Source organism: Ochotona curzoniae, unplaced genomic scaffold (assembly GCF_017591425.1).
Source record: "Ochotona curzoniae isolate NIBS_2020 unplaced genomic scaffold, NIBS_Ocur_1.0 contig_291, whole genome shotgun sequence".
Lineage (NCBI taxonomy): Eukaryota > Metazoa > Chordata > Mammalia > Lagomorpha > Ochotonidae > Ochotona > Ochotona curzoniae.
In genome coordinates, this window is record NW_024465649.1 from 3002898 (window position 1) to 3015308 (window position 12411).

A 12411-nucleotide genomic window follows, 5' to 3' on the forward strand; every position below is an offset into this window, starting at 1 on the left:
TTTATTTGCTCATGATAGATCTCCTATGACTGCATATGTACCCCCAAATCTTCAGTTACAGTGGAACTCAGAAGGCAGAAATTGATTCAATCACAGTGTTTGGAGTCAGGGCCTAATCAGGAATGACTGGATTCAGTTGGGCCAGTAGGGTGAAATCCCCATGAGTAAATTCTTAAGGCTTTAGAGACCACAAAGACAGAGGACAGTCATGTTCATTCCTGCTTGGAGCTGCCTTATGCCTTGCGAAGCAAGAATTCCATCCCCAGAAGCAGAGACAAAGGAGTCCCCCAAGCTTGGACTGTGAATCTCCAAAACTGTGAGCCAGAATAAGCCTCTCTCTTTGATACCAAAACACTGATACCGCACTGTTCTGTCCAACCCACAGTTCTATCATCATAATGAAAGCACAGAAAACTTTTCCATAAAGAAGCAAGCATAACTGCTTATTACTGTTGTTTTTATAATGGTCACAGCACTGAAAGGATCAGGGACTCATGTCACAGAAGAAGAAATCATTTAAGACCCGAGTACACTAAAATTCAGGTTGAAGGATAATGACATAATGATTTTTATACTTAAGGAAGAGGGACAACAGATCTACTAGTTCAGCGTTCTTCCCAGGCAGACTGGAAGTCACAAGTAATCATATTCTAGTTCCATAAGACAGACTTCAACTGCAATTCTTCTTTTGGATGGAAACATACATTTAAAAAAAATCAACATATACTTAATGTGGTTAAGTTAAAAATATAAATATTATGATAATCATCAAACCCATTTGTCAGTCAAACCCATGTCAAACTTATTTGAACAACTATCTCTCCTACTTAATAGCCCTAAGACTACAGTGGACTTATTTTTCACCTCTTGGAGCCTCCGTTTCCTCAACTATGAGAGGACAATATCTTCCATTCAATGTTATTTGGCAAATATAGTATGATAATATATTAAATGGTAAAGCATCAAGGTTCATCTACTTTAATTCACAAAAATATTACTGAGGGGTTCCACATGGTTTTATGACTAGATAAATAACACAAAGATGCCAGCCCAAGGAAACAAAATGACTTTCAGATCTGAAATGTGTTGAGGTAAAAAGACTTGTATCTGTTACTTCAAGAAAAGCAGCAAAACTGATCTCCCTGGATCAAATTAACGCTGGTTGCCCTCAAAGTTTCCTTGAACCTGCTTTGTGTAGACATCTTCTCTCATATGAACTCTTCTAAATTTCCTGGCCCTACCACACTTTCCACTTTTCTAGAATAACAGTAAGACACAAATTATGATGACAAGACTAGCTACATACAGCAAAGGATGTTTTGTTTGCCAGAAGTTCAGTTTACTGGTCCGAAAAGCAATCTAAAGCCAAGATAAAGAATATATGCACTAGCGCCGACATCCCCTAAATTTAACCTGCAGAAACCCATAAAAGAGTCATGTTTATAAACAGGAAACACTGAACTTCAAGATTAAACCACAGTAATTTATTATAAACAAATAACTATCCTATAAATAACTTCACTCTAATGCCACTTGCACAGCTTTTGCTTCTTGTCTAACACATTTGAAGTTCAGATCGACTCAAGCTATTTTCCATGAATAAAATCATGACAGACTCTCAAGGATTTCCATTATTATGCATTTTACAATTATCTTTTGATTCCATGAAAGCATCCTGCTAAGCTCTAGTTTTCAACTTGGTACCGTTTTTTCACTTAAGTTTCGAATCTAGCTTCACATTACCAGGTGATGGCCACAGACTGTAATGAAGTTGGTGGATTCGCTGAAATTAAAACCGACTCGTTGGCACCAGCCTTCTTTTCAAGCACAGATAAATTATTTAAGACCAAGCTCACCAACAACGGCATGTTTTAATTTAGGAGGCAGTGTGTCTTGAAGCAAGCTATAAATAAAGTAAATAGAATCTGGCCTCAAAAGTTCTTGGCTCCACGGACCATTGAAAGGAGATGAAGGGAAAGAAGGTGACAAGAAGAAAAGCCAAGAGCAAAAGAAGACAACTCCAATGAGCTGCTTCTCTGTGACAGCTTGCCTCAACAAGGGCTCCATTTAAAAAAATATATTTATATTTAAAAGGCAGATTTACAGATATATGGAGAGAGACAGACAGAGCTTGCATCCCTTGGTTCACTACCCAAATGGCTGCTTATTATCTGAAGCCATGAGCCTCCTCTGTGCTTCCTATGTGGGTTCAGGGGCCTTCCTGCACTCCCTTCCCAGGCCAGCAGGAGCTGGATCAGAAGTAGAGTAGCCAAGGATATGAACAGACATCCACAGGCAATGCCATTGCCACAGATGGAGGATTAGCTTGCTGAGTCACTGTTCTGGTCAATGGGCTTCATTTGAATGTGACAGCACTTCATGTATTTCTCACAACCCCATAAGGCAGATGCTATGCCCTTCCCTTTTAGGATTGAGAAACTGGAGGCCAATGTTACAAAAGAGCACTGGGTGGAGTTCCAGCTGCTTGACTTCCAATCCAGTTCTCTGCTAATACACCTGAGAAAGCAGTGGAGGATGATCTGGGTTCTAGGGCTCCTGCCACCTATACAGGAGACCCAGACTAAACTCTTGGCTCCTGGCTATGGCCTGGCCCAGCCCCAGCTGTTGGAGAACACACCTGCAGATGAAGATTGCTTGCTCTGCCACTCTGCCTTCCAAATAACCAGATACATCTTAAAGATGGCTTCCATGCTAAATGAGACCACAGGACATGTATGAAAAGCAGAATCAGACATGAGAATTGCTCGATTGCGAAGCCTGGATACTTCAGTATTTTCTCTATGAGTGGAAATAATTTGTGATACTTTTTAGGTTTCACTTGTTTAGGAATTTCTTAAAAGGAATCAAATGTTTAAGGAATTAAATATATTTTTAAAAGCATAACACAAGTAGCAGCCAGACAGCCCATACCTGTATTTTCAACAAATTCTAAGAACCTGGAGTGTGTGCTTGCACCATTATGCATAAGATGTGTAGAGGACAATGTAGCGAGAACAGGCAATTCTGGTGAGGATTGCCCACAGCAAGCAACATGCAGTGGCATCTAAGAGCAAGACAAAGACAAGAACATCAAGTGCTCAGCGGCCTCTTACCTGCTGCACTTCACTCTCTCCGTTGGAGATTTTCTCAGTGTAAACAAAGGAGTTGAATATTCGCTGCAACAAAAAGAAAACAAACATACATTAGATTTTTTTTAAGTAACACATTTTTCCACAGAGGTGTGTGTGCGCACACTTGCACATGTGTGTGTGTGAATAATGAGTTGTTTACTGCACATACAGAATTAAGTGGGCGGGAAAAAAAAAGAGAAAGCAATTAAAACAGCAATTTTACAGAGAGAACTCCAAATATCAGCCAAAGTCAATCACACCACATAAGCAATACCCAGCACCTTAACAGTGAAATGAACCAGATGTTACACTGTACTAATCATTTTCAAAACTACATTTAATTATAGATTTCCGGAGCCATGCCATTTTATCCAACTGGTATAATCGACCAAGTTGTGTTTCTCATTTAAATCCTGTACTCCCTGAAAGCTGTAATTGTTTACAGACACTAAAATCTAATGCAGGAAAGCATTTGTAAAAAGATTTTTTTTCCCTCCACAAATTCCCTCATCTCCCTCTCCAGCCAGTACCTCCCCAGTGTGATCTGTCACCTTTGTTACACAAACTCCCCTCAGGATAGCAGCATAAAAGGTCTGCTAAAATGTGTGGCCTTAAGAGAAGATCCTGTTTTCACATGCCAGGAAATGTGACAGCCATGCCAAGACATGAGGCCAAACTGTGGCAACAAGCACACACATTCTTCCCCTGGTCCCTGCCAAGCGATATGTTCTCCTTGTTTAAAACATCTCTACAGACTTATGACCTTACTAAGCCATATCCTTACAGTGTAATCACAAGAAATGAACATGTAACAAACTAAAGAATGAGAACACTGAATTACAGATCTGTTAGAGGTGCAAAAAAAAAAAAAAAAAGGAGCAGCTGCCTCATCATTTATCTTTTTTAAAGGTACACCTGAACTCTCCAGGAGTAAGGAGGCAAACCTCTTCCCTTTGTATCCTAATGCCAAGGGTTTGTCAGCATCTGGGACAGCTTCCCAGACAGCCAAACACACCTGCATGGTGTGAGGAAGACAAGTGCCAAGTTCATCAAGTACTGTACAGCCAAAGTGCAGTGTGAATGAGCTAAGAGCAAGCCGGGAGTTTTGAGGGTATCTGGAAGCAGAGCACAGGGCGAGGGGGAGCAAAAAACTTAGGAAGAGCTTAGATGATTCTGAGTCACAGTGCCTCCCACAATTCTTCAATGTCACTCAGTTACTCAACACAAGTTTATCATTCTTTTCTTGCCCTATAATGCTTGTGACATGAATGTCTGCCTTACAGATTTCTGGTAATACTCAATGATAATTATGTTGGCTAATTTCTACTGAACATTTGTTACAGTGAGGATGTTACCTTTTATTTGAGTCTTATTAAACACCCTGTGATAGACACTATTATTAGATGAGGAAACTAAAGCAAGTTAACTGAGTACCTTGTGCAATGCACACATTATGCCTCGTGCATACTGTTTGATCTTCACGTGCAAATTACTACAACTCTAAAGGTGTAAAAGTAAGACCCTGGAGGCTTCAATAACTTATCCAGAATCACCTATATATTGGAATCTGAACCCAGGCACTCTGACACTAGATCTGGTCTTCCAGACCACTAATACCTGAACATAACACATATCACCAATTCCTCGTGTTATTCCTAAAATCAAAAGGCACTAAAAATCAGCAGCTGTGTATAACTCATGTTTACAAATAAGAAACTATCTGAATCTGACAATAAATCTTGGATTGAACTGATGTTTTTCATCTTTATTAAGCCATTTAAGCATGAACATCCACTAATTTTGATACAGATAATAATAAATGCAACTGATTACATGTGTTTTCTCCAGATGTCACCAGAATGTCTTATAATCAAGGGACATCACGATTCTCAGTCCTGAAAACATTACCTAGGGAAAGGAGATGTAAACTTTCAGACCCAGATTCCTATAATACCCCACCTTTTTAAAGCTATTTTTTATTGTTTTCCATGATACCGCTTTATAAGTACAGGGATTTATCCCTCTTTTTCCTTCCTACTTATTTTCCTCTCCCACCATTTCTACCTCCCATATTATCACAATAGTATAGTCCCTTAGTACAAGTTAAAAGTACAGCTAAAGTTAGAAAACCCTATGCTTGGTACATGCTTGCAATGAGAATCTTGACTGAATTTGAACTGTAATACTGCAACAAGGTGGAGGAATCCACCATGGGGGGGGGGGGAGGGCACAGGGAGGGGTTGTGGGAATCCCAGAGCCTATGAAACTGTGTCACATAATGCAGTGTAATAACAAAAAAATAACTTAAAAAAAGTTAGAAAACCTAGGTTGTAATTTAGAGGTGCATTTATAAGTTTCATTGGAAACCTGATTTGTATTTGGAAGGTGAGATCTATACTACATAGAACCCTTACGTTCTGGTATGTTCAGCTTCCCTCTTCAACTCTTCAGTTCTCAATTTTCTAAAAAACACTTTAGTTCACCTGATTTTAATGCACTTGGAGGCTGAACCAATGTTATTATCACCCATATACCCAGAATGCCGCTGTATGTTTATAAAATTTGATTTCACTCTTCAGAACCAAGAATGTAATTTGATTAAAAATGAACATAATTCACATAGTAATTCCAGATCTTGATGACCCAGCTCTTTCTTACTCCCCTTCAGACAATGATGCTCAAATTGATGCAGTTATCGGTCTAACTTGGAAAGTACCAAATCACCCTGCTAAAGCCAACGCCATGCGATGGTCAAAGGCTTCCGTCTTCCTGCCTTAAAAGAAAAAGGTGAACTCCTCAGAAGTAATGAAGCATCTACACCCGCAAGGGTTCATGAGGGTGTTCTGTTAATTAGCTCAACATAGTCCTGATCACATACAGATCTTTTCTCTGGCTTGTAAGCATTTTCTACAACTAACAGATGTGAATGGATAAAAGAAAAGGTTAAAAGCAAGAAAGATGTTTCAGAAGCAAGCAGTGGTGATCTTGCAGACTTCCCTCTAAGCACTCCAGAACTGAAAGATGATCTGCCGCTCGGTCACAGCTGGGGGATGTCACCAAGCACACACTTTTTTTTTTGCTCCCTATCCTTCCCAGGTGGTGGTGGTAGGGGTGGAGTTTTAGGAACTGCAGGGAGAAGCCAGGAGACCCTAGACAAGTAACTCATGATCAACCACATCTGGTGCCAGGTTAAAAGTTCAGGCTTATGTATCACAGTATTTCAGGGTACAGAAAAAAAAACTGCTCCCCAAAACTGTGCTGTAGCTATGAATGAAAAGAAATGGCCTGCTAAGTTCAACTTTCACAGTTTACAATCTCATTTAAGCTATTGCATTTGACCCTTACAACAACTGCATAAAGTAGGTAGAACAAGGAACCAGGACATGTTTTACAAATTAAACAACAACAACAAAAAAAAAGCTACAACTCAGTAACGAGAGACTATATTCCTGGTACAAAACAGAATTACTGAGGCTTAAATCCATGTCATTAGTTAGAAATAGCACTGCTTTTAGAAAAACTAAACCCATTTATTCCCTACAACAATTGTTCAGGATAATCTAGGAATCCTATTACCACCATGTGGAAAGATCTGTGGATTTAAGGTCTTTCTGTCCATCTTGTTACATAATGTCAGGAGTAAATACAGGATAACAAAGGTTTTTAAAATTGCTTTCTATTGCTACGTGTAATTGTGACAGAAACAGAATTCAGAGTTTTGTTTTGACTGTGACATTATATAGCTGGTATTTTGTTGAGCTCAGAGTCAAGACCTCCTTAGATATCAGAGGACTTGAAAAATGGAAACAGAACTGAGAAATTTTCCTAACACATGAGAATGATGAGCAATGCTGACAGGTGAGACCCTTCGGCTCCCTCGGATGGTTTACTCAAAGGAACGGAATTCAGGAGGGGACAGGCAAAGTGGGCCTTTTCCATGTTCAACTCCAAGTTGTCACTTTCCCTTAAACTCCCTGGAAAACCCAAGGAATTCCAGAAATGTGAACTCTTAATCTGAACACCTCCCTACAAGGAGTCAGAAGTAACTCCTCAGTCTACAGCCCCCTGGGAGAGAAGCTCAAGATAGGGTTCAGCCCTGCCCCTCTCAGGCACGGAAGTCCTTGGCACATGCAACAAGGAAAGCAAACAGCCTTAAATATGTAGTCAGATCATTAAAACAGATGAGATCGAAAAGGTTAAGTGAAATTACTCCACTGAATCCTGAGACTAAATTTCCATAATTTAAATGAAAACAATGACGAGATGTCTTATTCATAAGGAACTGTGTACTCTGAAGACAAAACTACTTTTCCACATTTCAGAAAACTGCTGGTGTCCTCTAATATTAATTACATGCACATCTCATGAGTCTGCAAATCCCACCCTTGATCACGTTCCTAGAAGAGATGTGATCACACGTTCATCAGGACGAGTCTAAGATCCAATTGCCTATTGTATCCAAATGTCTACAACAACGAAAAAGTGTGTGCTGTATTTCCATAATGGAATACTCAGCGATGAGGACAAACATTTGCAAAACACATTGCATGATGAATCTCACAAACATAAGACTGAGTGAAAAAAGCCAGACACTGGAAGGAAGTGCCTAATTCCACTTAGAGCACATCCCAAACACCAGGCATGGCTAACCTACTTCTAGAAGTCAGGACAGTGAATGGATGCAAGACGACATGCAAGGGGCTCCTAGGGCGAGGAAATGTTCTGTTTTGTTTTTTAACCTGTGTGCTTGCTAGTTATGATATGGGTTCACCTCCATGAGAAGTCAGATGATGTAATTTTCTTAAGTGTGCCTTTATTGTGATAAACATTAACCATACTTTCAAGGCAGTCTTAAAAATTTTCTCTAACCAAATGTTTTCACATACTTTTAAGACAATGCATGTATTTTAAAAAGGAAGGGTAAGAATCCATTAACTGGGCTGCCACACAGATCCTCAAAGGACAACCTCAATGGCAGCCGATGATGCAGCTGCTAAGAGTCACCCAGCAACCCACAACCAGGGGCTCTTGAGCCTTCCTCCCTGAGGCTACATATTAGTTGCTCCCTCATACTTCAGGTCTGTACCATTACGCTTTGCTTCAGATATCCATCTGATGGGAATGGACAAAGTTTGATTTTTGGTGAGGGGAAATAAAGGTATCTTAGAGCATCCAACATGGATGCTCTAAACACAGAGCAAAACTGAATCAATTTCCCCTTGTGTATTCCTTTCTTTTGTTCTCAAAGCACTGTTAAAGGAGGATGTTCAACATAAATCAAGTGAAAAATTAAAGCCAAGGAACAGTTGAATACAGCCCCCCTTATCTCTCTATGCCAAGAGAACAGAGGGTAGATAAATACCCTGCTCTGAGTCCGTGTATGTGCATGAGAGAGACAGACAGACAGACAGAGAGGGCGCTTTTCCCACCTCTGGAGGGTTGCTGTACTTTTGTTCTCTGCTGCCCCTACTCTCCACTCCACTGGTCACATTCCCTACACCCTAACTCACCAGCTCCTCCCCTCCCCAATTTACTTAATTGTGCTACTTAACAGATGGCAAGAGAATTCCACTTTGCTGAAACAGGAATATTTACATGAGCGCTTAACATGGTCAGTCCAGACAGTCACCCCACCTCCACTCTGCTGACAGCTCTATCAATTTTACCCCGATATTTGCAGCATGATACCACCAAAAAGAAATACCTCTATACAAGCCTAGCAATACTGTTTTGTTGGTATTCCCTTCACCCAAGCCCCCTCCCACCCAAGGTCTTTGCTAAGAAAATGTGGTCTGAGTTTTATTCTAAAGTTTGTTCTCTTGCTATTTATGGGTCTCTGTGGCAAGCCCATATGGCTGACAGTTCACTAATGGCTTCATTCCGCTCTGGATTTGCTCCCATGATTCTAGGCATTGTGGCCACAGGGGAGGAAAATATAGATCACCACTGTTATCTCAAGAAGCTGAGTAACACTAACCACTGAGAGAGAAAGTGCTGTCATTTAAAGAAACTAAAAATCACAGGAGGGGTAACTAATATAACTTCCGTGTTTCAGAAAAGAAAACACATGTGTGACTTCATTTTGTTCTAAGCATACCCCATGAATAATCTTTTACCAGATTTTAAGGAGTTCGTTGTGCCTAGATTAGATATTGTCTGATTTTTATCAGACCGTTTAACTTCATGTTATTACACATAGGAAAAGCTTAGGAAAAGGACAATCTCCAAGTAGCTTAAACACTACCCATTCTGAGGTTGCAGGTTTGTTATCAATCTTGGTTATTGCTAAATCCTTGAAACTGTTAGAATAAACAGTGTATAGATGGCTCAAGAAAAAAGTTTGTTAAGGTTACCACTGAAAGAAAAAGTGAAAGTAACCTAAATGTCCAAAACTCTGGACCAAATTAAATGACTTTTCATCTACTTAAAAGCACATCGTAGAACTATTTAAGACACATTTACAGTATTTCTTACTCTTACACATAAATATTCTAACTATATGTATGCATGGTTGTACTACACACTATTATGTTACCATATTTGGGACCATGGGCTCAGAATGCACTCAGCTTCTTTACCACACATTATTGCATTTAATATTCACAACTTTTTCCAGTCACTGCAGATAAAGAGACAGATTCTGGATGCCTAACTTGCCCAGAGTAAGCAGCCAAGTCTAGACCCAAGCATAGCATGACTAAGTTTTTTTTCCCCCCCTTTCATGGTCCTCTTTGCAAATATTTTCTTAAAAAGGAAAACTTAAGCTAAATCTAGAACTGAACCAAAATCATAACAGGTCTTTCCTGTGAATAATGAATCTGAAATATATTTTCTTTCCTCCCCCACCCCAATCTCAAAGTTGAATATACATTTCCCTTTAACAGTGACAAAATATTTTTCAAAGAGTTGTCCAACTCAAAGCAGGCCATTATGTCCAGAGTCACAACTAGACTACAAAGAACCATTTGCACTGCATCGTCACCTCAGAGTTTGGAGAAGACAAAAAATGCAGGCTCTTACATTCGTTTCTCACTGTGAAAACTCTATGTTGGACACCACAGTGCCTGTCAAGAAAACTGGACTATTCCATGCTTGTAACAAAGGAAATGCTTAGTTGTTAAAGAGCATGGCAGAGGAAGAGGCCCGCATTGGGAACCTAAAACAAAAACTAATCAGTGACACAATAGATGACCTTGTCTAATTCAAACCCTACCCCAGCTCTACATGTCCCAGTTGGACAGATTTCCTTATTTTGTTGAAGGTTACTATTAATACTGGTCATAGCCAATGCTCTGACACTACTTACTGTGTGTCAAGCAGTAGGCACTTCCCATCTTCTAACTCATTTAGCTCACAAATGCAAAGATGAATTTATATAGTGTGCACCAAAAATACTATGAATGTATTTCACATATCATTGTGACAGCTATTCTATGATTATTCTGTCACAGTTAATCTTTTAAGAAAGTTCAGATTTTTAATCTTAATGACAGTTTTTCTAGGATAGTTGGAGGTATAGAGAGCAAAAAATACCTTATAGATATTTATAACTCAAGTCCTCCTAGAAATTTCTGCCTGGAAGGCTTTCTATGTTTCAGTTGAAGTACTATAGTCATTATATAAAATCTAAAAATAAAAATATGTAAAGGAGAGAAGAAAATGTGTTGTCTGATTGCTCAATAAAAACTTATATTATTGAATATCATTGACATTTTACTTTATTTCCTTCCAGTATTTTGGACTTCAGGGTCTTAATCTTCAAACTCTTTGAAACTGGTCCATGCTGTGATTCCCTAGCTCTATGTATTGTATATAGTTAGAACAAATAAACACTTGTGGTCCACTAATCCAGGCATCCAATCACACAGATCATTAATCTATTCAGATTGGCTAGTAGACCACCTAGCAATAAGGCATCCTTTCCCTTTATGAGAAAAAAAAAATGCTCTCCATTCTTTCAACAATCTAACTTTCTCAAAAATCACCTAACATAGTCCTTCCTGTAGCCTCTCGGCTTTAAAGAACCACACACTCACAATGCGCGCGCGCACACACACACACACACACACACACACACACACACACACACACACCCCAGCTTGAATACTCCAAGTTCCCAAAAGAAATCAGATTATGAATTCTTCAGTCTGATGGCATTTTAACTTCACCACCCTTCAAACCAATAGTCTTCTAAATGGTAAGAAAGCATGTGGGAGAATCACAAGTTGGTGACAAGTGTCACCTTTACAAAGAGCTGTCTGTTGTGGTCCACTCTACCCCCTCAAAAGAAATGACAGGCAAAAGGGAACAGCCTGCACACTGAGCAGGGGACATCTAAAGCAGTCCATCTCAACAAGCACACTTTCTAGCACTGATCACTTGATTTCCTGGTGCAGCATTCAAACCCCGGAGAGTGGGTGGGTAAACATGAACCTAGAGAACAAAGGCAAGCAAGGCAATCCGGAAACACTTCCCTCAACGCAATAAAGGTTCTGAAGGGTTATTGGGGTTTTTGTTGTTGTTTTGCCTTTCAAATGGGGGAAAGAGGAAAAAAGGCATGTAAATCAGTTCCACATGTTGGAAAGAAGCAGCCTTTGGCCAATGTAGCTTGACTGTAAGTAATATTCATGACAATGTACATGGCAGGCACTCAGAAATGGGACACCAGGTTGCCCCAATACTTTGCAACAGTGCCAAATTTCCACTTCCCTAGCATGACTCCTAACTGCAAACTCTACCACACAACCCCTAGGTCACGATTAAGGCAATTTTTGTTGCATAGGACTGGGATGGGGGTTGGGGAGGAAAGATAGAGAGGAGTGTGTTTAAGGACTATGCAACTAACTCCAGAGAGGGAGGTGATTGCTTTATGCGATAAGTCTTCAAATATTCTGTGTGCACAAATCAGCAAAAATGCTGTGGTCTCTGAGAATCTATCCAATAGGGACAAAAGAGATTGGAGACCCTTATATGCTTAACCTCCCAGGCTCAAGCAACTGAAGTTTAATAGCTCAATCAATCAAGTCTTTCCTGGAGTCAGAAACCAGGTAACCTTAAGTGGCTTATTCTCTACTTGGGTGAAAACTAGTAACAGCCATTACCAACAAAAACACACTTAAGAAGTTAACAGTGAACAATGCAGTGTAGACCCTAGCCTGGACATGGTATGTTAAGCATAGGCCCAAGGAGCTATCAGAGTACACCAGGGGGAGAATTCCAAAGAGATGGTCTTTGGCTATACTTGGAGGTAGGATTTAAATTAGAAAAGAGATTAGGTGAG

General features: G+C 39.8%; 1 protein-coding gene across 1 annotated transcript in view; it reads right to left on the reverse strand.

The window, feature by feature from the left end:
- The window catches only part of CACHD1 (cache domain containing 1), a 205522-nt gene that overhangs the window by 120437 nt on the left and 72674 nt on the right, over positions 1-12411 (reverse strand). The window contains exon 2 of the mRNA XM_040978638.1: positions 3114-3176. Within this exon, the coding sequence (XP_040834572.1) occupies positions 3114-3176 (63 nt within the window). The remainder of the gene's footprint in view (positions 1-3113; positions 3177-12411) is intronic.